Source organism: Primulina huaijiensis, chromosome 11, assembly GCF_012295235.1.
Source record: "Primulina huaijiensis isolate GDHJ02 chromosome 11, ASM1229523v2, whole genome shotgun sequence".
NCBI classification, from domain to species: domain Eukaryota; kingdom Viridiplantae; phylum Streptophyta; class Magnoliopsida; order Lamiales; family Gesneriaceae; genus Primulina; species Primulina huaijiensis.
In genome coordinates this window covers 24,602,216-24,629,826 of record NC_133316.1, presented here as the reverse complement: position 1 = coordinate 24,629,826, position 27,611 = coordinate 24,602,216, and the positions used below count along the sequence as shown (strand labels likewise).

Below are 27,611 nucleotides of genomic sequence, written 5' to 3'. Positions count from 1 at the left end.
GATCATAATTTCACTAATAATTGAACATAAAGTTAAAAGATTAATGTATATTTAGTTTTGTTTCAATTTAAATTGGAGTTATTGTGTTAGTTTTTTTTAAAATTTTAAATTTAATTTAATTTTCATTATAATTATAAATAAAAAGTTATTTTGTAGAAGAAAATAAGTTGTTTTTAGCCAAAATATTTTGCACCAAAATGTATTATCTACAGGTAGGGAAACCAGTGTCGTGAATTTTCTCGATCGAACTTCCATTCGAAAGGTTTTTGAACAAATATTATAAACTGATTGTTACGAAAATTTCCCTTAAAAATTATGAAAAATAGTTAATTATCCATTCATCAGAATTATAAAAATTCTGAGGTCCCTGTCTGTATGGTATAACATAAACTGGCTTGTACATTTTCAAGCTGTCTGGATTATGAAAGTTCACCGGCAATATTTCTGAGGTCACTGTCTGTATGGTATAACATGTACTGAGTTTTCACTTTCACGACTTGTGCCAGGACATCTTTCATGTTCATCCTTCTACCAGGAGATTCTTCCAAGCAATTCAGAGCCAATTCCAAAACAGAGGAAACACAATACTGTAATTTGTTGAAATTTTCTTCCTCGGCTCGTATTAAGTTTCAGTCAATAACCTGTGCTAAAGCATTAGGCATTGAACTCTGCACCCAGTTCTTTAGGTTCAACTGCCCATCAAACATTTCGTCGCTCGGCCGTTTTCCTGTGAAGGTTTCAAATATCATGACACCGTAGCTGTATACATCACATCTTGTAGAAACCATACCTTCCAATCCATACTCTGGAAAGGACAGATTCAAACAAAATGCTAAAAAAGAAGTTGAAGGAAAAAAAGAAGAAGAAGAAAAAAATAAAGGTAAAAGGATTTGCCTGGAGCCATGTAACCCAATGATGCGAGAGTCCTCGTCTGTTTCATACTCTCTCCTTCGCCCAACAGTTTTGCAATACCGAAATCACTGACATAGGCAATCATGTTTTCATCTAGAAGGACGTTATTAGGCTTCAAATCACAGTACTGAATCACAGGTGTTGAGTAACCATGATGTAGATATTCCAATGCACGGGCCACGTCTATCATTATATTCAACCTTTGCATGATATTCAAGAAATATGACTCGGAATACAACCATTTCTCCAGATTCCCATTGGGCATGAATTCAAGCACTAATGCCTTGAAGTCTTGATTGGAGCAACTACTGATGACTTTAGCTAGATTTCTGTGGCGAAGATTACGCAATACTTCACATTCGGTATCAAAACTCTTCAACGCACCTTCAAGTTCCATGTTGAAAACCTTTACCGCAAAAACTGCCCCGTCCTTCAAAACACCTTTATACACTGAACTGAACACACCCCACCCCCCCACCCCCCTACCAAGAAAATTGCTTTCACTGTATCCATTTGTTGCCTGTAAAAGCTCATAATAGGAAAGTCTTGCAGGTCCTACCGAAGATAATACATCTTGCAGTATAATTGTAGATTTGTTTCTCCTTCGGTACTTAACCCCCATCAGGGTCAGGGTGATGATAAATACAAATGTAGCAATACCTAAAGCGATAAATGCAACTCTTAGAACTTTCTTCGCTTTCGGTCGGTGCTTTGATCCTTGGCAAGATGGGACTTGAGACCTCGGACTACCACATAATGCACTATTGAACATGAAGGATTCGCCGGAAAAGTCTCTGAAAGGACCACCAGTTGGTATCTCTCCTTTTAATTCATTGAAAGAAACATTGAAATGCTCGAGATGTTTAAGTGCCTCTAAGGACTTGGGAATCGTACCAGAGATCTTATTATGGGGAATATCCAGGGACTCCAAATTAAGCATATCACCCATGGACTCGGGAATGGATCCTTGAAATCTATTATGAGCCAAAGAGAGATAAGTTAAGCTTTGCAATTGTCCAATTGTAGCGGGAATATCATTCGATAGCTGGTTCTTTGACAAGTTGATTGAAGTTGCCATCTTTAGATTTCCTATTTGAGGGGAGAGAGAATCGGTGAAGGAATTTGAGGAAATGTCGAGTGCCAGAAGATCCTCCAAATTCCATAGGCTATCTGGTATACTAGAAGACAAGTTGTTGAGATTCAGAAATATCTCCCTTAAAGAAGATACATTTCCTAAGCATTCTGGAACTGAGCCAGTGAGCTGATTTTCGCTCAAGTCTAATACTACCAAGTTCTTTAACTTGCATACGTCATTCGGAATGGATCCTGTTATTTGGTTGGCCGCAAGAGATAACCCTTGAAGTTTCGATAAACCATTAAGTGTTTTTGGAATAAATCCAGTCAAATCATTTGTTGCAAGATATAAAGTAACCAATCCACTTAAATTACTGATTTCATTTGGGATGCGACCCTTGATTTTGGCATGGTTCGCGTGAATAATCTGTAGGGAAGAAGAAATATTCCCAATGGAGATAGGAAGAACACCATTTAGTGGATTAAAACTGATAGCCAAATATGTTAAGTCTCTGCAGTTCATCAGGGAGGTGATAAAGCTCAATTCAGGAGAAGAGGATTCAGTTATGAAACTGTTCGCCTCCAAACCCAGGTAACGTAGAGCTCTCAAGTTCCCAAGAGAAGTGGGAATAGGACCAGTGAATTCATTTTCCGAAAGTTCAAGAAAAGTGAGCTCAGAACAATTTAAGATAGAATATGGAAGCTGACCGTTTAAGTTGTTTTCAGCAAGGTAAAGTCCTCCAAGATTTGGAAGAAGATGACCAATATCTAATGGAAGTTCAGTGCAATCACCGTCAGTGTCGAGATGTTGAAAATTCCCCAAGGTATGGAACCACTTAACCGAGTCAGAGTTGTGTCCAGTTACGTTAATTGTCCAAGTTCACTGAACCTTTGTGGTATCAAACCTGAGAATACAAAACCAACCTGTCATTGATCTATAAATTTACACTCATGATACAAACCAATATCATCAATGTAACACAGGAGTTGGCTAAATATATCCAAAAGTAATGATAAATTCTCCTATTAATAAATATTGTCTAAAAACATTATAATAATACAGTTTAAATTGACAAATAATAAAAAATAAGTTTTGGATCTTAAAATTTTTTTTTATTTTTTTACGAAAATAAAATTTAATGGTTTTACTTCAGTCAAATATTTAAAATGAGAATTATATCATCGGTTATAAAATCCCGTTTATTTATGCGACAGTAGAATTTTATTAGAATAATATAATTTTTTATGCCAATTTATTTTATAATTATTGTATAATTTTTCCTTGTCAAATAATTTTATTATTTAATAAATAAATGATCACATGAATATTATTTATGACTTAAAAGAGTTTAAAGAATTAAAATAAAATACTAACGTTATAAATAATTAATATTAAAATATCAATTATTACAATTATATCATATGTTTTGATTTCTCAACGGTTGAAATCAAAACATATATAAAACATATGTTACTGTTTCAAAAGCAGTTGTATGCGAAATAGAAAATAAATCAAATAAGTGGTATGAAACATATAAACAATGAAAAGATAATTAAAAAAATTATATCATCAAGAAAAAAAGAAAATAACAGAATACAACATAATTAAGAAAAAAAGAAACGAATTTGAAATAATGTATTGATTGACATGATTAGTTATATTTGTTTTAACATCGTCCCATTTCAAAATACTCAATATGAATATAATCTTTAATCCAATTAATTAAAAAACTGCTCTTACTTTTGAAGCACACGTTGTTTACTAGTAGCATGAAAAATATAAGTTTACATTATGAATCTTCATACCTGTGAACCTATTCTCCCTAAGAAAAAGCTCCTTCAGCATGGTCAGATTCCCAAATTCTTCGGACAAGGATCCACTTAGTTTATTTTTTGACAACCATAGGATCCTCAGAGATGTGCTGTTGAACAGGCTACGCGGTATAAAACCACTAAGAAAGTTGTATTCCATGCCCAAGTCCAGGAGATTTTGAAGTTTGCCAATCTCAGATGGAATTGTGCCTAACACATTCCAAAAAGTTAATAGTAATCTGAAATTTTCAAAAACGTGCATGATAAAAAAAAATATAGAACACTGCGTCCAGGTAAAGTTGTACCAGTTAACCCGTTGTGACCAAGATATAAGAACTCAAGCATCTCTAGATCCGTGATTTCTGGTGGTATGGTTCCAGTCATTCTGTTATCTGACAAGTTTATGGTTTGAAGCTGAGAGCATGAAGAAATGCTAGATGGAATTTTGCCGAATATATCATTGGAAGATAGATAAAGCCCTTGAAGTAACGCAAGTCCAAAGAACATGTCATCCGGAAGAGTACAAGATAATTTATTCTCTGCGAAAGGTAGGACTTGTAATGTCGATATGTTGAAGATGCTAAATGGAATAGACCCTGTTAGCCGGTTCTGTTGCAGATTTAAATAATTCAGATCAAGTAAATTCCCAATGCCTTCTGGAATCATTCCTTGGATTGAATTATTTGCCATACTCAATCTCTCTAAACGTGTTAGTTGTCCCACATCGGTTGGATAAAATACCTGGGACTTGCATATATGGGCTTGGACAATCCTCCCCCCTTGAGCTAGCTTTTGGGGTTGAGTTAGGTCCAAGTTCCAATCTTAATATGGTATCGGAGCTCAGGTTCCACCGTTATGTGTTGTACCACCCGTTCTGCCCATAGTTGGGTCATTTACAAACTTCACGCTCCAGATGTTCATTCCTGGGCGTGAGGGGGGTGTGTTAGTTGTACCACAACGGTTGGATAAAATACCTGGGACTTGCATATATGGGCTTTGACAATCCTCCCCCCTTGAGCTAGCTTTTGAGGTTGAGTTAGGTTCAAGTTCCAATCTTAATAAAACGCGACATGTTCCCTAGTGAAGAAGGGATGGAACCAGAAAGATGATCGTCGTCCATGTCCAGAACCCTGAGATTACGAAGATTGCTTATGGACTCCGGAATTTTACCTTGAAGAGCATTAAGTGACATGTCTAAAATCTCGAGCCCTGTTTCATTAGAGATCGACTGCAGGAATAAGCTCAAACCAGTAAACTTGTTGTTTCTTAAAACCAAATACCGAAGTTGAGGCAAGAAACTGAACAAGCTAGGAACTTCCCCTTGGAAGTTGTTGTCTGTCAGTCTGACAAATGTCAATCTTCGCAGACGAGCCAAATTCTCAGGAAGAATTCCGCTGAAATGGTTGCCTATCATGTCAAGTGAAGCAAGAAAGGAGAGATTTCCGAGTTCAGGAGGGATGCTTCCAGTAAGATCCATGTTCGACACATTCAAGTAAATAACTCTACGATGGCGAGATCCGCAAGTGACTCCAATCCAATTGCAAACTGAAGATGAAAGGGTCCAGTTTCTGAGGGCACCATAAGGATCTGAGGTGACGCATGCCTTTAAGGCAAGAAGTGCCGATTGACCGGTAGTGATATTGGTTTCTGCAGTGGCTAAGTTAGCCAATAAAGAGTGCAGGAATAAAACTGCAGCAAGATGAACGTAGTCGGATTTTCCAGTTCCCCCCATAATATTTTTTGTTGTCTAGGATAAATGTCCATCAGCGTCTGGCTTGTTTTTCATAATATCAATGGGTTTTTGAAGTCTTCCTCTATATTATCAAGTCAATGACAATGGCCCAGCCACACTGGAAAAATAATCTGAGTCCCAGGATTTTCTGTTACATGGAAAAGGAATTGGTACGCGAAAATAGAGTTTGGACTGTAATTTTATTCACATATTCCATTTTCTACAAGAAAGTTTCAAGAAAATAGTCCTAAAGGTATTCAGACAAAGAATGCTCAGTAAATGAAGAAAGAAATCAAACACCACACTGATCCACACCACGTAACTGAAGCGTAAGACACAAGTAATTCAAGTCTTGCTCATATTTTAAGTTTCACGAAAAATATTTCCACCAGTACAGTGAATTGTGTCCGATAAATTCCATGAAAATTACAGCACCATAGAATCCCAGTTTTCCTTGCAGTGGACCAGACTTTACTAAAAAATAAAAAATAAAAATAACGTACCGAAATTCATGATAAATGAATTGAAGAAAAATTAATGATAAATTATTCATTCTCTTATTGATAAATATTGTCTAAAAACTTCAAAATTTTGACGATTTATAATTTTTAAAAAAGTTTTAATTGATAAATAATAAATAGTAAGTTTTAGAGCTTAAAATTATTGTTTCATTTTTAATGAAACATATTTTAATGGTTTTATTGATTATTATTATATAAATTTTCCATGATTAAAAGAATATCATATATGACTTAAAGAGTTTAAATGACTATGACTAAATCAACTAAAAGGTGGAAGTTTACACAACGGTTTCGTTGAAGGATACAAGTTTAAAATTGCTTTCAACATCATTCCTTTCATCTCTTTCTCGCTGGCTGTCTTAATATGAATGCAAATGTTTGTAACGAAACAGTCAATACTACGATCTTTTCTCCGATTTTCTTTCACTGGATCGCCTATTTTCTGCCTCCTTTCTCCTTTGTTGCCTGCCACAATAGATATTAGACCATTAATTCAAGAAACCTAGTATTATTTTGACAGCTGAAACGGCAATTACTCAGACCGGCGTTATCTAGAATGACATGCATCTACAGTAATGTTTCTTTAGCTCCCCAAGTCCATCATAAGACAAGACTATATGTTTTCAGTATTTGAATATAATTATAAAAAATGTATTGAATATCCCTATCACTTCCACCTCTGCTAGACCCATTACCTCTCCTCTAAACCGAGACATAAAGCGAGGTACAGAAAATAAATTTCAAAAAGCAGCTCTATTCAAGTCGAATCAGCACAAGTAATTCCTTCGTCATAAGAAGTTTGGACAGTAGGGCTCAACATGCAGCCTCATGTATAATTGCTGCAGAAGACATATCCAGCAGGTTCACAGAATCTCTGATGATCGTTTCATAAAAAGTACCACAACATAGAAGCACAATTTTCAACATTTCCAACGCTGAAGTCAATATCAAAAAAGAATATCACCACCAAATTGTAAACTAGAAGATGGAAGTTTCGAGTAATCAATGGAGATTCACATATGAAAACTTACGCAAAAGCAGAGTATCCACTACCAGCTTTAGCAGCAGAGATAAGGGCTGCATGAGCACCAATAGAAGACACAGTTTCCTGACCTCCAGCCGGATTAAAATTCCTTTGATCAACATCCACCTGAAACCAATATCATTGAGATTATCATCAATCTTGAAATAATCCAAAAATATCTTTAAACAGATGGAAACTAAATGAGTGAACCTTGTCCCACTTTGACTTTTTGTTATGTCTCCCATCTCGAGCTGCAACATCTACAGCAACCGGTGTTATATTAGACACACCACCAGCAACCACGGTCAATCCTAAAGTGCATAGAAACACCAACTAACAAGAAGGTATCAATCCTGATATATTTTCAAAAAACAAGCCATTTTATGGATATATGATGTTACAGGCTGACAAAAACTTAAGGACCTGGAATTGGTGTGTGAATCTTTGGAGTAGGAACAACATTTCCCTGCTGCATTCCTCCAGAAACAAAGTCAACCTTTGGATTTTTCTTCTTTTCTTGCTCCCTCCTTTCCACCTCCCGCCTAATATCAGCTTCTATTTGCAGAAGACAAACGCAAAAACTTGAAGATACACTATCCTAAGAGTTATGGTTAAAGAACTTCACTACACGAGACAAGAAGACATTGGTTAAAGAACTTCACGACACGAGACAAGACGGCAATTATGTATCGGTCATCCAAACATACGACTCAGAAAACACATTACGAAAGGAAGAAACGCATGATAAGAGTTCAGAGGGTGTTCAAGAATATTTATACTCGACTTATGTCCCAGATCGAAGATAAAGATAGAAAAAAATAAACCCGACATAGAAACCCCACAATAAAACATTAGGGCAAACACTTCAGGAAGAAGTTCTTCATACACATCTCAGGTATGTTTAAAATGTTTCTAAAGACGATAAAAGCACCAATATGTAGAAAGAAGTGAATGATATAAGAGAATGTATTCAGAGCTCAATAACAAGTTCAGAGGATCTTATTAATCGAGCACATAGGCTCGTTTTCAAAATTTTCAACATATTCTACTAAAGGTTATAAAGGGGTAGATATTTCATAGATTTGACAAATTTTTAGCATGGATATTTCATAGATTTGACAAATTTTTAGCATGGATACACACCAACCAAATCAAACCAAATGATCAAAAACAGTTCGATTAAAATGAAATTAGAACATAAATGGGAATACAGATCTCTAGACAGCAATCAAACAAATCTAAATAAATTACAAATGAATTCTAACCTATTTCATCATAGAAGTCACTTTTGTCATATCCATGAGGGTCGAAAACATCTTTATTGAAGCAAGATCCTATCTGATCAATATTTTGGTAAGTCACAGCGTGCAACAAGAAGTCAGGGTTTCGATATTCCTTCTTATTGCGCACCTCTGCGTTGAAACTTCTTCCAGTTGTCTTCTTCAGTGCAAGAAACTTGATAATCTTCTCCTGAAACAAAAAAGGATTAGAAAGTTGAAGAATGTATTGAAAAATAGCACAAGAAATCATAGCAAGATGAAACCGATAATACAACTGACAAATAACGAATTTATGCAGATTTCGATAATACAACTGACAAATAACAAATTTATTGCTACTGCATAGTTAGACTGAGAAAGTATGTTATAGTTCCTTCTTTCTATCACGAATATTCCATTATGCGCCCTACCTTGCAACATGCACGGTCCACGTTGAATTTGTTAAATGCTAGACTAGTTCATAAAACGTGTAAATTTGCAAGGGCAAGAGTATATATTGATTGTATCGTTGAAGATATTAGCTAACCAAAGGTGGAAAGAGATGCTGTAAAAAATACAAGCAAATGTGCATAACTGCGTTTGAGTACACTTCTGCACTCACAAACTAGACGCTCATTTTGCGATACAAAAACAATATCGTCTAAAATAGCTACATCAAGGCTTTCAAATCATAGTTATTTATGGCACAAGGAGCAGCAAAGGGCAAGGCGCATGGCGACGCACACGCCTAATCAAAATAAGGGGCACTATGCATGCTTTATTATAATGTATATATATAAAGATAATTTCACTTCAATATTACATAGCAACAAAAACATTTTTAAAAAAACTATTAAATAGCAATGAAAATTAGAAGGACATTAGTAAATATTTTCCATATCAATAGATAGAATCAAATTACAGTAGATGAAGAGGTTACATAAATATACCCTTCAAGATAGATTCTACATCAGCTTAACATAAAATATTATAATGTAGTCCTTCCACTAAAAAGTAGGGACTTACTTGCAGTTCCTCTGAGCACTTTTCCTTTGGAGGTGGGGGAAGAAACTTGTCCAATGGATCCATATCCCTTTGCTCTTCAGTAGAAACCTTAACAGCATCTTCAGTCTCTGCAGATTCCGATGCATTAATTGCACAATTCATGCTATCAGACTCAGGTTGATCGATTGCAACCAATAATTGAGGCGTCGCAGTTTGAGTATTAGATGTTGCGAGCCGAGCACTTCTTGGTGATCTGCTATCCCAAAACTCACCTAAATTAACAGCAATTACAAACTTAAGAACAACTCCAGCAAAAAAAAAGCTTCCAATCCATTTTCAAGCTTGATGCATATCAAAATACAGATTTCAACGTCATAATTCATAAACAAATGGAGCATACCATAAATTATTTCAAATGGAAATGAAATAACCAATTCGATATCCTAATTTCAGAATCTATATCTTTGAATATTTTAATGTCTCTAAAATTAGGTGCCATATGACGTTCTAACAATCATAAAACAAAAATCCATCCAAATAAATTATTAAATTCAATAGATAAGGCAAAAGAGAAAAATAGACACCCTTACGCACCGTCACTAGTTTGAAGCTGCTCCACATACATTACTCGACCAGTCGCCACTATTTCTCCATCCTACAATCACCGATCATTCAATCCAAATTGGAAAAAAAATAGAATTCAATACCTTTCAGTACGTTTACAAATTTATACCTCAGCTTCAGGAGACATTGCCCCCTCCTCGTGTCCATAATCCACAATCGTCAGCCGATTCTTTTGAACATGAGCCAAGTTCAGATCCAAACCAACCGTATGTTGCGGCGGTCGAGGTGAGACGCGAGATAACAGTGGAGAGGCAGTTAACGAGGAAGTACCGTAATTAAAGAGCTTATTAGGAGAAATAGCATTCAGACCTCGCTCTTCCTGTTTCTGCGATGCATTTTCATTGCCGAAGGCACTAAGATCATCTTCATCTTCATCTTTCACCATAACGACATCCGGCGCGATGGAGGGGATTTCTTCTTCTTGAATATTTTCGTCATGTTCTTCGGCGCCTTCCATTTCATCGTCTTCGTCTCCATACATGGACAACAACGCTATGCCCTCTGACGCTTTCTTCTTCGATGCCATTTCAACCAAATCAAAACCCTAGTCTAGTATATCTTTCCTAATATCTGCAATTCTTACTTGTCTTCTATCTTCGAATTGTAAATAGAACTGAGAATTCAGAGCACTGAATATAGGATTTTGGGAACAAAATATTGAGAGCGGAGCTTTGTTTTTAAGATTCAGGAAACATAAGCACATCGAATCGGAAAGGGCTCTTTATCTATGGCTACTATAAATATTATCTTGATTATATGAGTTTGAATTGTGAATTTACATCTATATCTTTATCTTCATTAAATAATATTCATTAATACATGTCATTTTGTTTGTTTTGTTTTCTTATATCAATTAATGAAATCTAAATTAAATTGAAGAAAAATAAAATTTAGAGTCTATTACTATTATATATATATAAGTTTGAATTGTGAATTTACATCTACGTCCTTATCTTTACTAAATAATAATCATTAATACATGTCATTTTGTTTGTTTTGTTTTCTTATATCAATTAATGAAATCTAAACTAAATTGAAGAAAAAAAAATTTAAAGAAAAATAAAATTTAGAGCATATATAAGCTACTAACAATAATATTCATTAATACATGTCATTTTTTTTGTTTTGTTTTCTTATATCAATTAATGAAATCTAAACTAAATTGAAGAAAAATAAAATTTAGAGCATATATAAGCTACCAACTTTTAGAATGAAAATTTTAGTTATCATTTTTTAGAATGAAATTTAATTTATTTTCCATTTTTTAGAATGACATTTTCACTCCATTTTTTTTAAAAACAATATATGTTTTTATTGAAATTTAAAATAATAGTAATAATAAATTTTCTAAAAAAACTTATATCTTTAATTAAATTCAAAATGATAACAATAATAAATATAAGTTTTTTGTTTGTTTTTTTAAAATTGTGATGTTACTGTCTTGTCCACAAATTGTTGGTTGTTGAGATATTTTAGTAATCACTGAAAATCGAGTTTCAAATTTGACATTTGAATTGTGTTTTTGGATTCCTGACAATATGTTCGTCAACATATTATTTTTAAGTTATTTTTATCAGTATCGTGAGAGGTAAACACATTTATTACAATATGTAAATATTATAATCTGTTTAAATTAATATTCACTTTCATGTTTGACATGTTATGAGTCTTGGCCAAATGAAAAACAATAAATTCAAGCAAGCAAATACATAAAGTCTGGGGCGAAATCAGAATTATGTGGTAGCGAGAATTAAAATATAAATGAATATATTTTTAGTGAATTTATCGATGTTAAGATGCATAAAAAAAACTTATATAATAACGTATAAAATTTTTTTGATGAAATTTGCACTTCATTTTTTAAAAAAAAACTTATATATTTAATGAAATTCAAAATGATAACAATAATAAATATATGTTCTTTTTCCTAGCTATTAATGAATTCTAAAATAAATTTAAAAAAATGAAATTTGACTACCATTTTTTAGAATGAAATTTAATTTATTTTCCATTTTTTAGAATGAGATTTAAATTTATCTTCTATTTTTTGGAATGAAATTTGCACTCAATATTTTTTATAAAAATATATATCTTTAATAAAATTTAAAAGAACAATAATAATAAATACAAGTTTTGGTTTGTTCTCTCATCTATTAGTGGATTCTAAAATAAATTGAAAAAAAAATAAAATTCCGTCACAACTTATTGGAATGAAATTGGCACTCTATGTTTTTTTTTAAAAAAAACTACATCTTTAATGAAATTTAAAATAAATAGAAGAATAATGAAATTTACATTCCATTTGTTTTAAAATAAACTATTTTTTTATTTTAAAAATAATTATTTTTGTTTTATTTATCACTTTTTTTTGTTAGATCAATAAAAATGAAGTTTATGTTTTTGTTCAAAATTTTATATTTCTCTAATTTTTTAGTAGGTCTTCTGTAAGACGGTATCAAGTAAAAATAATATCTAAGATGAGTTGACATTTTTTATTAATTACTGTTAATGCATTTAAAATAAATCAAAGAAAAATGAAGTTTACAATCTTGTTCAAAATTTTATAGTTCTCCAATTTTTGAGTATGTCTTCTGTGAGACGGTTTGATGGATATATATCCGTGATACGGGTCAACCCAATCATTTCCAGATTGAAAAACAATGTTTTTTCATTATTCAAGTCGGATATGGATATGTTTCACAAAATTGACTCACGAAACAACCTCATAGGAGTTTCTGTGCCAATTTATTTTTAACTTGAGTAAATTAATATCCATGAATAATGTAAATAATAATATTTATTACATGTTTCTTTGTTTGTTTATTTGTTTTTTCCATCTAATAATCAATAAATTCTAAAATAAATTGAAGAAAAATGAAATTTAGCCACCAATTTTTGGGATGAAATTTAAATTTATCCTTCATTTTTTAGAATGAAATTTACACTCTATTTTTTAAAAAACATATATATATATATATATTTAAAGAAATTTAAAATAATAAAAATAAATACATGTTTTATTGTTTGTTTTTCTAAGCTATTAATGAATTCTAAAATAAATTGAAAAAATGAAATTTAACCACATTTTTTGAAATGAAATTTATACTCTATTTTTAAAAAAAAAACTATATATTTAATAGTATTTAAAATAAATAGAAGAATAATAAAATTTACGCTCCATTTTTTAAAAATGAATTATATCCTTATTTAAAAAATAATTATTTTTGTTTGATTTCTCTCCTTTTTCTTTTATTTAATTTATGAACTCCATCTTAATTTTTTTTGGATGTCATCTTCGCTTGATTTCTTTTGTTCATTAATTAATGAATTTAAAATAAATCGAATGAAAATGAAATATATATTTTTGTTAAAAATTTTATAGTTCTCTAATTTTGAGTAGGGGTTCTGTGAGCTGGTATCATGGATATATATCCTTAAGATAGGTTGACCCGTCCATTTTCGGAGTAAAAAACAATGTCTTTTCATGATTCGAGTCGGATAAGAGACATGTTTCACAAAATTGACCTGTGAAACAACCTCACATTAGTTTTTGCCATTTTTTATTTTTAAGTTAAGTAAATTAGCATCCATGAATAACATATATTGTGTGAATTTACTTGTATGTCCTTATTTTCATTATATAGTATTAATAAATACATCATTTTTTTTTGTTTTTCAGATATTAATGAATTTTACAATAAATTAAAGAAAAATGAAATTTTATTTTGGAGTAAAATTTACGGTCCATTTTTTTAAAAAAAATTATATATTTAATAGAATTTAAAATAAGAAACACAATGTCTGTAGTACACACATGAACTTCCTAAGAGTTCATCGATCTCAGTACTATTCTCACTCATGCACGCTTAATCCAACAAAATTGAATGATAGTGAAAGATTAATCTTTTAGTTCAAACATTTCTTGACGTTCAGGTCAAATGTTATATTTGTTACCCAAAGCAAGANCGTCAAGAAATGTTTGAACTAAAAGATTAATCTTTCACTATCATTCAATTTTGTTGGATTAAGCGTGCATGAGTGAGAATAGTACTGAGATCGATGAACTCTTAGGAAGTTCATGTGTGTACTACAGACATTGTGTTTCTTATTTTAAATTCTATTAAATATATAATTTTTTTTAAAAAAATGGACCGTAAATTTTACTCCAAAATAAAATTTCATTTTTCNAAATTCAAATATTTTTTATGTGAAACAAATTAGTCTTACATCATAGTTATTCAAAATGATTTATAAGATTTTAAATTTTTTTTTATGTTTTTTAAATAATTTTTTTGTTCGAAAAATAAAAGTTTTTAAAAATATTACAATTATCTTCATGTTTTATCTCTGACAAATTTCCTTCGATGAATATTTGTAGAACTTGTAGCTACTTTTTCAATGACGTGATTTATGTATAGAACTTTATAATTTCAAAATATATCATGAAAAATTCAGAAATTATGGTTGTTGTATGTTCCATCTTTGTATGTTCCACACGTGCAACGCACGTACATGTCTTCTAGTATATATATATATATTCGTATATCCTCTTTAATATCGCTAACATTAAGACACGAGGTATGATATTTATTATTATTATTATTATATTATTATTATTATTATGACTCTGAATATTATGTTTAAAATAAAGACCTTTTTTCCAATATATATATTGTCAGTGTTTTTCTTGAGTGAAATTTAGGAAATATATTTTTTGAGATTGGAGTGGATAATATGATATACGTTTGGTTTTGCTTTTGAAGAAGATATTTGTTTATCGTAAATGATGTGTTCGGTTTTTTATTATTTTGTGTGGTATATTAACTATTAAAATATAGTATATTAGATTAAAACATAAGATAATAATGGTAACTAAAAATAACAATTATTTAGGTAATTATGAAATGAATAAAAATGCTTGCACCGAATGCAAACCAAGTAAAGCCTATGTCTCAATCTTCAACCGAGTTGCCGCAAGTGGAGTTATACATAAATTGACCAAATTCTAGACTTTTGTTTTCTGAGGTGGGTGTAAATGTTTGACATGTAAATCTTATATGAAGGCATGTATTCCAGAATAAGTTTTCTGGATTAGATCGGGTGACATAGCAACCATGTGAATATGCAACTGAGTAAAAAATCACGAAGTGCTGGAAAAATATCTTGCACTAGTATTTGATGAGCACGGGTGGAAACAGGAAGGGTAGACAGAAACGGACGGATTCTCCCATCATTTCTCCTTTTCTACGAATAGTACCTTCTATCATGAGATCCAAACGGCACTAGCTCCTGTCAAAGAAAATGGAAAGGATCATAAAATAGTAAGTATAAAACTTGCCAATCACAATACAAAGTTCAGTAAAGAAGGTAAAAGGTGAGGTTACCGCTGAATAGCGAACGTGATTATGTCGTAAGTAAGAAGATTTTACTATAGTCTCCCATTTGGTGACAGTCTTCGAACCTTGCGGGACCTGTTTCCTAGGGTCAAATGGGCTTTTGCTCCGCTGCTGCGAAAACTGATTGCCCAAAGAAATAGAAGGCAGTGTACGCCAAAGCCATGATTCTGAAGGTGATTTTGGTAATGGTGGAGGTAAAAGAGACTTCATATAGGCAGGATCAAATTCTCTTTGATCATCAGACTTCAGGCTATTTTCTTCTTTTGCACCAAAATTTACATCAGATTCTAAAGGTGGCCTGGATTCTTCATTGGGTAGTCGATTCATTTTAATATCCTTCATTCCATCAATGGCGCTTTCAGGTTTCAGGGTGTCATTTATCTGATTCCTCGATACATCTTGCAAGGCCAAAAACATTTTGAGGGAAGATGCGATTTTCTTGGCACTGTCTTTCTCAACTTCCTTGGGAAGTCCAAGAAAGCCCACTCCTTCACGGAATGGAGGCTTCGTAGATTCATTTCGGTATGGAGATATGCCACCACTTCTGTTACGCCTCAAGGGGGGCGGTCCTGATTTATATGAGCCAAGAGAACTCAAAATCTGATTCGAATCACCAGCTAGTTTTTTCTCCATTTCTTGAAGGTCCCGAGATAACAATCCGGAATAAAATTTTGCCCGAGGAGTCGGATGACAAGAATTCTGCAGGATTTCAAACTAATACAATTATAAATTTTATATTTACCGTAGTTTTTCCTACATATGCACAAGTTAAACTTCAGAATTACCTTGTACAGAGGTCCGCTGTATGCTTTTTGAGTTGGTCGCCTAATTTCACCGGCTGAAAAATTTGGAGTGTGGGTTCTCAATTTCATTCCTGGCAAAGGACTAAAGAGGCACAAAGTATTCTTCACACACAGCCGAGGGATAATCCCCCAAATTTTCCCCCGCTTTTTCACTGGAACGGGACACTCCTTTTCATCTTCGCTTTCCACATTATCCGTATACTCGCTATGTTTCTGATTGGAATCAAAACCGTACTGCTTTGGTAAAGGCTTGTTCTCACAAGAAATCACCTTCTTTATCTGTTCTTTTGGTGGCTTGTTCACCGCTAACGGCTTCTTCACGACATATTGCGGTGTCTCCAAAACAACAGCCTTGGCTGCTTGTAGGAATCTATTCATCATAAAATCTCGTGTTTGAACATCGACAGAGAATGTCCCGGATGGTTTCACACATGAACTATGGTATCCACTCAGACCACTTACACTATAGTTAAAGGATGATGATTCTGTTCGTGAAAGCGAGTAAAGTTTATCGCAACATTTCTCATTTTCACTTACTGCATCAGATTCATCTTTACAATCTAAACTCTCATTCAATTTCTCCAGAAGACTGGCATGGTCCATGAAAGATATTGTTTCAATCTGAGTCCTATGAATATTCTGATCACTCGATCTTTCACCTGAATTGTATCTTGAAGAACTCGACACCCTCCCCGGCAGGAACCTCGGACTTTCACCCGAATTGTATCTCAAGGGATCTGATATCCTTCCCGGTGCCATCCTTGGAAGTTCACCCGAATTGTGTCTAATGGCATCTGATACCATGGCAGGTGGAAGCCTTGGTGTAATCGAAGGTTCCTCTGGCGTGTAAACTCTACCATTCGATTTTCCCGGGATTTTTTCCCAGTGAAATGGAACTGAAGCTGGTTTTGTCAGCTCCTCCATTAACGGAAGGGACTTCTGTCCACAGGGTTGTATATTTTCGCTCCCATTGCGATATACAAGCTCTGAAGAGCGTATGGGTGATGAAAATCGCCGTACGGATAGAAGAGGAGCATCGAAATTTAGTTGCCTGTTCTCCATCAGCTCGCTTGGATATCAAAATCTGATTCAGAAACAAAATCGCATCTTTAAAATTCGTTACAAGACAGTGTCAAATCACAAGACTGCCCAACAGCTAATGAATTAACCAAGAATTTACTTGATAATCCACCAGAACTCATCAGTGAGCAATTGATTTTAGTGGCTTCATTATTTCACACCCAAGAGCATAGAAAATCTAAGCAGGAAAAGGGGAACAATGTCTCGCCAAGATTTCTTGAATGCCCATCAATTCCAGACGCAAAAATGTTGTACCAAACCCGTCAAGAACTAAATAAAACAATAAAAAAAGAAATTGACCAAATAACATCATTCATTCTCACAAGAAGCACGCTTGGTCCAGAAACAGGGGCCATAATCTTTTTTTTTTCCTTCAAGAGTGACAAGCAAGCATAACGGTTAGAAAGAAACAATCTTATATAGATTAAATTTCCAGCAAACACCCTAAAACATTGAAATGAGATCACAAAATCCTCAAAACAGAAAAAGAAATATATAATAAAAATCAAAGAAAACACCAAATAAACAAAACCCAGATGCATCTTCACTCACCCAGGGCAGAGAGAGAGTGAGTGAGAGAAGGAATGCGCACTCCGCAAATTATGGGAAGAAAACTGGTGAGAAGTAAGAAAAAAGTGAGTGACTGAGAGTGAGAGTGAGAGTGAGAGAAAAGAAAGGGACTGGAAAAAAAACTGAACAAATCCTTTGATTGCTTGTGGTGATGAATATTTAGTAGAGCGGAGAATGGAGACGAGTGATTGCCAAATGCATGTGGATTTTGGACACTGATAGGCCTCAATCCCAAAAGAAAATTAGTAAATACCAAACTCCAATTTTCTTGATTTCCACCCTACTTGGGTAATCGTGTTCTTTTTTCCAGCCGCTCACTTTTTCATATGCTGCTTATAACGCCTGGAGATGGAGTGGGCAATCGTCACGTATATACCGTTGGATTATAATGACAGTTAACCCCAACTGCCTTTATTTCGCGCCCTGTTTATTTCCTAATAATTCCCAAGATTATATAGTTAAGGGGACCTCTATTTTTATTAGATTATAGATTACAGATATTGAGATTAAAGCAGGGATAAATTTGTTAAGTTTAACTTTAATCTTAATTATAGAGAAAAGTGTAATTTTAGACTTATATATTTAATTTTTGCGGTTTTAGTCATCTATATTATCACATTTTAGTTTGTCATACATTTTTCTTTTTTTGATAATTTTAGTCTTTTTCGTCTGAACACGTGTGTCAGCATCACTTAGGCAAAACATCAACGATACATTGTTGACATGTCAAAGAAATGACTAAATCTAGAAGAAAAAAAATAATGAACTAAAACTAAAATTTGATAAAATAGAAAATATAATTTTCTCTTAATTGTATAGAACTTAGTGACCTGAAACGCTAAATTGAGCTTTGAGTTGACTAATTTTTCTCTCTCAAATTTGAGCACAACATTAGTTGCTTAAGCTAGGTTACCACACTATACATTAATGATGAGCTTGCCTCTTGTGTCAAACTCCTAATATTAATTCATCCATCGAACATGTTCGTGAGCTCAAGCTTTTTTATAGTAAATTTGATGAGCCCAAATTCACTCTGTTTTTTTAAGAAAAAATCAACCTATGCGCATCCTTAAATATATATATATATCTACAAGTATTATGATTCTGTCTGTTTTAAATATGTACGAACAAAAATATTGAAAATACGATGAATGTAATTTTGGTGCAATGTGACAACTGACGTACAATTTGGGCTAAAAGTTCCCCGTGATTGATGGTAAGAAATTAACAAAACACGCCCATGTTCTGCTTTTTTGACCCCTAATAAGAGGTCTTTTTTTCTAGAGATTAGGTTTTTCAAATATTAATATTATACATTTTAATGATATAGATTATTTATTTATTGTCAGTTTGGCCCAGTAATCCTTTGGAAAAAAGTAACAAATGGGGGCGTAAAGTAAGCATGTTTGGTGCTTCCTCCATGTGAGATATCTAATACGTATACCAGAGCTGCCTTGACTAATCAATCAGGAATTAATTAATTTATTGCATGGGACAATGTATGGTCGGGGTCCGTCACTGTTTTTGTTTTAACATAATATGCCTTGCGGAATAAAATAATGTTAGATTTAAAGGGGGAAAACGAAAAACTATCTTTATAAGATTTATTTTTTCTCATATTTTTACCGTTATTGTTTCATGTTGGAATTAACTAAAGTAGTTAAAGACATTGTTCTAAATCTTCTCATCAAAATAGGATGGCAAGCCTATTATCATAAAAGGGGACGATTTTCATGAAATTTTATAATGGATATGCCCGATTAATTTATTATCATATGTTTTTAAAAGAGTATTTGAAACATCTAACAAAATTGATTTTCGATAATCACTTTTTTTTTTTTGGGTTCTTAACCCTAGATTTTGTGTTATAAGTTTATGCTTAATTTAATCAAAATCTCAAAGCTAATCTCATGGTGATTTTGATTATGGTATTTTGATAAATAAGTAAACATTTATTTGATGCTCTTACAAACCTTCGATAGCAAAAAGCTCTGCATACAAGACAGATAAGGGTTTCTCATTTTTTTTTCCCCAAAAACAAATATCGATTGACCCTCGTGATTTCGGATTACACCTCCAATTGCACAGCGATTAGTGCTCTCATTATAAGCTGCCAACATCCAAACGTAGAGTATCCACAGGCGGAGCAATCCGATGTTACGGTCAGAAGCTAGCTGCAATGTTTGACGAGCATCTTGTAAGTCACGCAACCGATCCTTATTTCGTTAACGTGTTGCTATTGGTGAGGAATAGACAACGAATTTCGGCTTGTTATGTGCTGTATTTATTAAATATTGAACTGTTAAAATTGTCTTTTAACCGTGGGCATTCTTCGTATGTGGTCCAAATAAATTCGGGCCATGTATTACGCAAACAAAGACTATCCTAATTTAATAAGATAATGATTAAAATTTCATTAGGATCCTACATACATTTGTCTTTTTCATCCAAAGATAATAAAGAATCATTGAGAATTAAATATATGATGTACTATTTTACCAAAAAAAACTATTGTGAGACGGATCTCTAATCCTATCTAACTTTCTAAAAATATTATTTTTTATGGTAAATATACGTCGAGTCGATGCGTTTCTTGGATATAGACCTTTGAGATAGTGTCATGATAAGGGACATTTTCACTAATTTATTAAACATTAAATAATATCTTAAAACACGTGTATATGAATAACAGTGCCGGTAAATGGGAGTTGGCTTGGGTTCGACATGAATTTGAATCATAATTATATTATTCCAATGCGATGCTTCCATTCATTAAAATTAAAACATACCTTGAAATTAATTTGCTGTCAACTTCAGGGCGGCGTTTAAGCAAAGCTGAGTATTGATAAAGAAAATTGTTTTAGTTAATTCTATATCAATTTATCTATTTTGTTAATATATAGTAAGAAAAATAAATTTTGTGTGTGTGTCTGTGTTTTGAATTTGTACTCTCTAAAATGTTCACATCCTCCTCCCTATTCAATATTCATTTATTTAGTTATAAAAATAGTTATTTTATTGATGTCGACTTCATAACAAATTTGACAGTAGTTACTATATTTCCTGTCAACATCATGAATTTTAACCATTATATATCTTATCAAATTTATTTTTCAAAAACGTTGAGTGGCAAAACCAACACAAATCTTGTTACCAGTGAAGCTCGAATAAAAATCGGAAAGTTTGAACGTAAAATTGCAAAGCAAGATGACCAATGCTCCCCAAGTTTTTACCGCATTTCAGCGAACGGATTCCTTCTCCATCGAAGAGGTTGACGCTCCTTTTCATTTTCTTCAATTTTACTCCATGGAAATTTATGTCTTGACGGTTTCCTTTTCCCTGCTCTCAATCCCAAGTAATCTCCACGTTTCTAAACAAAAAATAAGAATATAAATGATTATGGACTGTGCATGGAAATACCTATAATCACATGCATGATATTCAATAGATTTATTTTTGAAACTGTTAACATGGTATTGCATACCTTGAGACAAAGACCTTCGTACACATCACAAATGGGGAATTCAATTGGACAACAATATTCAGAGCCATTACAGCAAACCGCACTATTTAGTGGACAACAATCATAAATGAGACAAATGCCCCATGTATGAAAGCGGCAACAGCATGTGGTACGTGGTGGACAGAAGGAAAAGTCTCCACATAAAGTAGGGGATGGTGGTGGTGGGGGTTGTGGTGGTCGTGGTGGAATTGGAGGTGGCACTGGAGGCGATGGTGGAGGTGGTGATGGTGGTGGAGGAGGTGGTGGGGGTGAGGGAGGTGGTGGAGATGGCGGCGGCGGCGGTGGAGGCGATGGGGGAGGAGGTGAGGGTGGTGGAGGTGGTGATGGTGGTGGAGGCGATGGTGGAGGAGGTGAGGGAGGTGGTGGAGATGGCGGTGGAGGCGATGGGGGAGGAGGTGAGGGTGGTGGCGGTGACGATGGTGGAGGTGGTGATGGTGGTGGAGGCGATGGTGGAGGAGGTGGTGGAGGTGGTGGGGGTGAGGGTGGTGGTGGAGATGGTGGCGGTGGCGGTGGAGGCGATGGAGGAGGAGGTGAGGGTGGTGGCAGTGACGACGGTGGTGGTGGTGGTGGAGGGGAGGGAGGAGGTGGTGATGGCGGCGGCGGCGGCGGCGGCGGAGGCGATGGCGGAGGTGGTGAGGGTGGTGGCGGTGACGACGGCGATGGTGGCGATGGATGATGTGGTGATGGTGGTGGTGGTGGCGGCGATGGGGGAGGTGGTGAGGGTGGTGGCGGTGACGACGGTGGTGGTGGTGGAGGGGAGGGAGGAGGTGCTGATGGCGGTGGTGGAGGCGATGGCGGAGGTGGTGAGGGTGGTGGGGGTGGAGGTGAGGGAGGAGGTGGTGATGGCGGTGGTGGTGGTGGTGGAGGCGATGGCGGAGGTGGTGAGGGTGGTGGTGGTGACGACGGTGGTGGTGGAGGGGAGGGAGGAGGTGGTGATGGCGGTGGTGGAGGCGATGGCGGAGGTGGTGGAGGCGATGGGGGTGACGACGTTTGTGGAGGTGGAGGTGAGGGAGGAGGTGGTGATGGCGGTGGCGGTGGTGGAGGCAATGGCGGAGGTGATGAGGGTGGTGGTGGTGACGACGGAGGTGGTGGCGAATGATGAGGTGGAGGTGGTGGAGGCGATGGGGGAGGTGACGACGGTGGCAGCGGTGACGACGGTGGCGGTGGAGACGGAGGAGGTAGTGATAGCGACAGTGGTGGAGGCGATGGGGGAGGTGGTGAGGGTGGTGGTGGTGACCACAGTTGTGGTGGCGATGGAGGAGAGTGCGTGGGAGGAGGAGGTGGTGGTGTAAAAAATGGGAATGGAAAAGGAACCAAGGACTGTGTCAATGAATGAAATAGAGGTGGTATCTTAGTGGGATAAGAAGCCATGGCATTGATCGCACAAACACCATATCTAGATCCAGTATTCCTTCTAATCCAAGCAAATCCATCCATCCCCCAATCCTTCCCCCAAGAGTTCTTCACAATCCAGTATTCCTCATCTCCTTCACTACCATATCCCACTACCAACACTGCATGATCTATTTCATCCGGATTCCCAGAGCATTCCCCATCGTAAATCCCCTGCAAAGCAATAAAACCGAATCATCTCAAACTGCGGTAGATAAAAGCCAGATAGATAACGCTTAGCATACCCCTGTGTACAATTGGAAATCAATTGCGGAGCCATAAATCCCAACGCTAACTGGCTGTTTCGCAACTGCACATAGCATGGCACTTTCTTCTTCTTCAACGTCTATGTATCCATCAATGCTCACAACTTTGTCTCCTTCCTGTTAAATCAATCACAATTTCCGCCTCTCAAAACAAATAAAACTCAAAGTTCAACGTAAAATGTATGATAAAACCTTGGTGCTGTTGCATTTGTCATCTTTTCCATCGTATGGATAATTAGATTCCGCACTGATTCCTCCATTGTTAATGATCCATTCAAAAGCATAGTCCATGTAGCCTCCATCGCAACCATAATTGGTCGAATCACAGTCAACGAGTTCTTGTTCCGAGAGGCTAACCAGTTCTCTCGTGGTCAGGGCATTTATCCCTTCCACTGCTCCGGTGGAAGAAAAGGCCCAGCAACTTCCTGTAAAAAATTTCAACCCATGGGTTCAAGATTTACAAAGTAGTGGTGTTAATACGTCTCAGTTATACTTAATCGCCAACTCTTTTTTCAATTAACAATAATTTCTCATTTGCATTTCCTTATTCGTGTTCTTATAAAAAAAAGTTATAAGATTTTAAAATACATTTTCAATAATTAACTCTAAACTTCTAATTTATAATTATTTTTCCAGTTAAAATGTACATATTACCAATATCAAAAACTTTGAATTTTACAAAGGATCCGAAATATTTCAGGAATTTCGTTTCCCCCACTATTTGGAACAGATAAAGATACGTATTTTTCCTGCCAGTAATTTCAGAAGTAAAAAAAGTCGAATAGGACTTGTGTACAAGCCAAAACAAGCAAATCAAGTCTATTAAGATGTAAGAGTATCCAATGCCCCAACTCAATTTAACCCCAAAACTTCCATCATTTAGAAAACTTTCAGCAAACTTGTGTGACATCATTAATCTATGCACCTGCTTTTAACTATCTAAAAATTTATTTATAATTTAATTAATTTCATATATGTTGTTATTATTTAATAAATGTTATAGTTTTTATCCAATTTTTTTACAATATTAGACACAGAATGATGCATATTCATTAAATTTGAACGATAAATTTAACGATTAAGTCTTCAACTTAAACTTATAATTTATTATTTATTCCGTAACTTTCCTTTTTTTTTTTAAAAAAAAAAAAAAAAAAAAAAAAAAAGAAAGTTGAAGATATCAGGAGAAAGAATTATTTTAGGAAGATTTTTGATAAATTTTTATCGAGGAAAAGAAGATGATATTTGCTATAGTAGAAGATAAGTTGATGCATTATAATATGTTATTATTTACAATGCCCCCCATTTTGAAATTTCCTACTCATTCGAACTTTTCAAGATAAAGCTGTCATCGCAACTCAATCATCGATCCCCACTCCTTTTTGTATATGTAAATATATTCTACCATTTACACAAAAATCACCGCTGTAAGAAATTAAAAAAAAAAAAAAAAACTTACCACATTGACCTTGATCCTTCACGCCTGTAACAACGCCGTGTTCCCTCCAATCCAGAGAAGTAGGAGCGTCGCAGGACGAAAGCTTCATCTTTAGCAGAACATCCTCCAACGAATATCTCCTCCTTTTCTCAAAGGGCTTCTGTATTTTCCTAGTGTAGATCTTCCTGAACTCCTCATTGCTTAAATCTGCGAATTTGTTCAACCCCACGAGGAGCCCCATCGGCAATCTTCTGTCCATGTTTTTCTCCAGCACATACTTGATATTAGTCCGGAAGATCCTTAGTCTTTTGGCCGCCTCTTCCGCGTGCTCGTACACCTTGCCGTGCTTCTCCTTCCATGATTGGAAAAGCTCCGGGATTCGCTCTTCAAAAACCTCATCAGGGTTGGCTCCGATGATTGAGAATTCGAGGGGGAGGGAAGAAACTACGATTGCTAATGAGATCAGAAGGAAGGCGTGGAGAAATCGGTGTCCCATCAACTCCGATCTTCATTGACTGTTGTGTGGCTTCATGCCTTTGAGGATGAAGTATTAAAAGTGTTACCAATCAGTCAGCTTACAGTGATGGCATATGGTATAACTGACCCTTCATTAAAAATAAAAGAACAGCCGATGGAAAAATAGCCCATCGATATAAAAGGATAAGATAAAATCCGTTCAGGCATCATGTATTTTTATTTTTTTTTATTTTTTAAATTAATAAATTAATATTTCTTTTCAGGGATTACAAGTTTATAATAATAATAATAAAGAATACGAAAAAAATATTTGATCATATATTTATTAACGAATACTAATTAGGTTTGCGCTGGTTTGTTGGATAAGGAGAAAAACGTGGCCAATATAAATTGATTGGTGATTTTAAGAAAAACACTCACCCCATTAGGTTTACTATTTAATTTCATGGGTCCAGAATTAATGGCCACGTGAATTTAACAGATCGGAACAAATTTCTATTGGTTCATTTTATATTAAAAAAAATCGAAACAATATAATTTCTAATTCAAAAACGTATATAGTGTTGTAGCCAAAAATTGTGATTATTCGAACTATTTTGCATGTTCGTAAACGGATCTAAGTAATCGTAGAACGATATTCTTGCTATCTCGTAAGTGGGTTTAAATAGCTGGTGGAAAGGATATTTTGTGGTTTATCATCTGCGTCACAAACAAAAGTCAAAGGTGTCGAGGTTTGATCAGCGTAGACACTCCGAAGTTCAAGTCAAAAAATAATTTAAAGATGAAGTTATCTGAAAGCTAAAGTGTTTAAATATAAAATAATGAGAGTATTCCTTTATTTATATATTTTTTAAGAATGTATATAAGATTAATCACACTTAAACTTTAAAGTTAAACCTTTTGAAGTGTCTGGTCTACTTCATATTTTCTAATACGCTGTTTACAATTTACACCGAGTCTGAATAAAGTTCAGGCCCGCAACTGACCGACATTTTGGAACTTGGGATAGATTTCAAAAGCAGGTCAATAATTGTTTGATTTTTCGATAAAACATTTAATTTGCTATTATATTTTAGTAAACAGCTATAGCTTCAATATGGATATTTGTTACGTACGTACAGAATAAGAAATTAAATTGAGAGCACGCAGGCAATAGTATATTATAGGAATTTGTACACAACTTAAAATTGAATCTGTAATTATTAATCATGAGGCAAATTAAAAGCGTCTTGTAAATTGAAATATTTTGGGTTTTATTCATATAAGTTGAAATGTTTTAGATTTTTGTCATGTAACTTATTAAAATTTGATTTTCATACATTAACTAGAATTATTTTTTTGCTTTTAGTCTCTCTTTTTTTGCCTGAAACAACAATTCACAGTGATTATCGATCCTATGTGACACATGTAGTCAGAATAAAGATCATATTGATCACATTAAAATTCATCTACTAATATGGATATGATATAATGAAATAGAGTCACTTTGAAGTTCTTTCTGAAATGAGGTATGGAAGGGAGTCACTATGAAGAAGTTCCGAGAATAAAAATAATAAAGCAAAATGACTTTCGATATTTTAAAATGAGAGGAAAAAATTTGTTGTTTAATTTTATTTTTGTTTATGTATATTTTAAAATATGTAATATAAGTTTTATTCTCGGTACATGTGACATGTATTAGAGAATTAGTGTCCAATAAATCATATTTAATAAATTTAGTGGTTTCTTAAAGGGGAAAAAAAAGAACAAAACAAANACAAATTATTGGACTATAACGAAAAAAAACCAATTTACATTATTAAAATTACCATTTTTCCATTGATGACGTTGTTGTAATAAGGAATTGTTCTCTCATACTCTCGATATTGTTTATTATTTGTGTAATTGTCAGTTTCTTGAGATATCAGTGATCTGATCCCTAGGGAACGATATTTGATGTGTTCCACATGTTGCACGATGTGTCTGGTTTTCTGTAGACCGGATAATTTTTTTATTTTATTTTTTGTTTTCGTCGAATATGTGTATCTATATCTATATATATTAATTTACTATCATATCTATATCCATTTATGTATTTAATTATTTACAATAATGATACTTATAATAACACCTTACTTTATTTGAAGTTTGTTATGTGAGATTATAATTAAGTTAAGAGATAAGGAGAATATAACTATTTTAACATCTATTATTATAAAACTCGAGTAAAAATTAGATAAGACAAATACAATGAAGTCTTTTGCGAATATCTATCGTTCTACTTATCAAACAGTAGTTAGAATTACGTGAAAAGGACGTGTTATGTAAATAATGATTAACTTGGATGGATGTAATTAAATTATGAGCGTTGAAAATTAAGAGCCGTTGTCACGCCATTAACTTGGATGGATGTAATTAAATTATGAGCGTTGAAAATTAAGAGCAGTTGTCACGCCTCGAAACTCGGGATTGACACCGGCGTTGTTTAACAATCACACAATCGAAACAACGAGCCTTTCGTAGCACAGTATAAACCGAACCAGTTTATATATCATGATTTCAACTCAAAGAAAACATTGTCTTTTACAACCAAAAATTTCTAAACAACAGAAATAAATGTGGAAACGTAAAACTGCATATTAATACTAACTTAAACTTAATCTAATTCTTGAGATTCACCATCCCCAGAACTGCTCGGATTCTTCATCCTCAACCTGTTCTTCG

General features: G+C 34.3%; 3 protein-coding genes, 1 long non-coding RNA gene and 1 pseudogene across 11 annotated transcripts; 1 reads left to right on the top strand and 4 right to left on the bottom strand.

Moving 5' to 3' along the window:
• Positions 1-288: 288 nt before the first annotated feature.
• LOC140987627 (uncharacterized) lies at positions 289-4,500 on the bottom strand (annotated as a pseudogene).
• Positions 4,501-5,187: 687 nt separating this feature from the next.
• LOC140987628 (uncharacterized) lies at positions 5,188-10,674 on the bottom strand. 6 transcript variants are annotated; one of them, XR_012177192.1, is made up of 9 exons: positions 10,073-10,673; positions 9,934-9,994; positions 9,361-9,611; positions 8,341-8,545; positions 7,499-7,630; positions 7,286-7,386; positions 7,083-7,201; positions 6,357-6,516; positions 5,188-5,205 (listed from the first exon to the last, which is right to left on the bottom strand). XR_012177192.1 is itself a non-coding variant. In XM_073456208.1 (8 exons), the coding sequence occupies exons 1-8, from the start codon at positions 10,487-10,489 to the stop codon at positions 6,450-6,452; spliced, it is 1,353 nt and encodes a 450-aa protein (XP_073312309.1). In that variant the 5' UTR covers positions 10,490-10,673; the 3' UTR covers positions 6,285-6,449. The 6 variants fall into 6 exon arrangements, 3 of the variants coding, with proteins under 3 accessions (XP_073312309.1, XP_073312310.1, XP_073312311.1); XR_012177193.1 differs by lacking the exon at positions 5,188-5,205 and adding an exon at positions 5,431-5,445; XR_012177190.1 differs by lacking the exon at positions 5,188-5,205 and adding an exon at positions 5,646-5,661.
• Positions 10,675-14,879: 4,205 nt separating this feature from the next.
• LOC140987279 (uncharacterized) lies at positions 14,880-17,900 on the bottom strand. 3 transcript variants are annotated; one of them, XM_073455732.1, is made up of 4 exons: positions 17,795-17,900; positions 16,145-17,246; positions 15,348-16,058; positions 14,880-15,252 (listed from the first exon to the last, which is right to left on the bottom strand). In XM_073455732.1, exons 2-4 carry the CDS (start codon positions 17,222-17,224, stop codon positions 15,208-15,210), a joined length of 1,836 nt encoding a protein of 611 aa, XP_073311833.1. In that variant the 5' UTR covers positions 17,225-17,246; positions 17,795-17,900; the 3' UTR covers positions 14,880-15,207. The 3 variants fall into 3 exon arrangements, with proteins under 3 accessions (XP_073311833.1, XP_073311832.1, XP_073311831.1); XM_073455731.1 differs by having other exon boundaries at positions 17,791-17,859; XM_073455730.1 differs by having other exon boundaries at positions 17,343-17,855.
• A 2,884-nt stretch (positions 17,901-20,784) lies between these two features.
• Positions 20,785-25,070, bottom strand: LOC140987280 (cysteine protease XCP1-like). The gene is made up of 6 exons (XM_073455733.1): positions 24,453-25,070; positions 23,186-23,418; positions 22,973-23,110; positions 22,687-22,901; positions 21,297-21,663; positions 20,785-21,182 (listed from the first exon to the last, which is right to left on the bottom strand). Exons 1-6 carry the CDS (start codon positions 24,925-24,927, stop codon positions 21,042-21,044), a joined length of 1,569 nt encoding a protein of 522 aa, XP_073311834.1. The 5' UTR covers positions 24,928-25,070; the 3' UTR covers positions 20,785-21,041.
• On the top strand, positions 21,547-22,045 carry LOC140987281 (uncharacterized). Its single transcript, XR_012177095.1, has 3 exons — positions 21,547-21,637; positions 21,731-21,754; positions 21,965-22,045. It is a non-coding gene; the product is annotated as an uncharacterized lncRNA (long non-coding RNA).
• Positions 25,071-27,611: the final 2,541 nt, after the last annotated feature.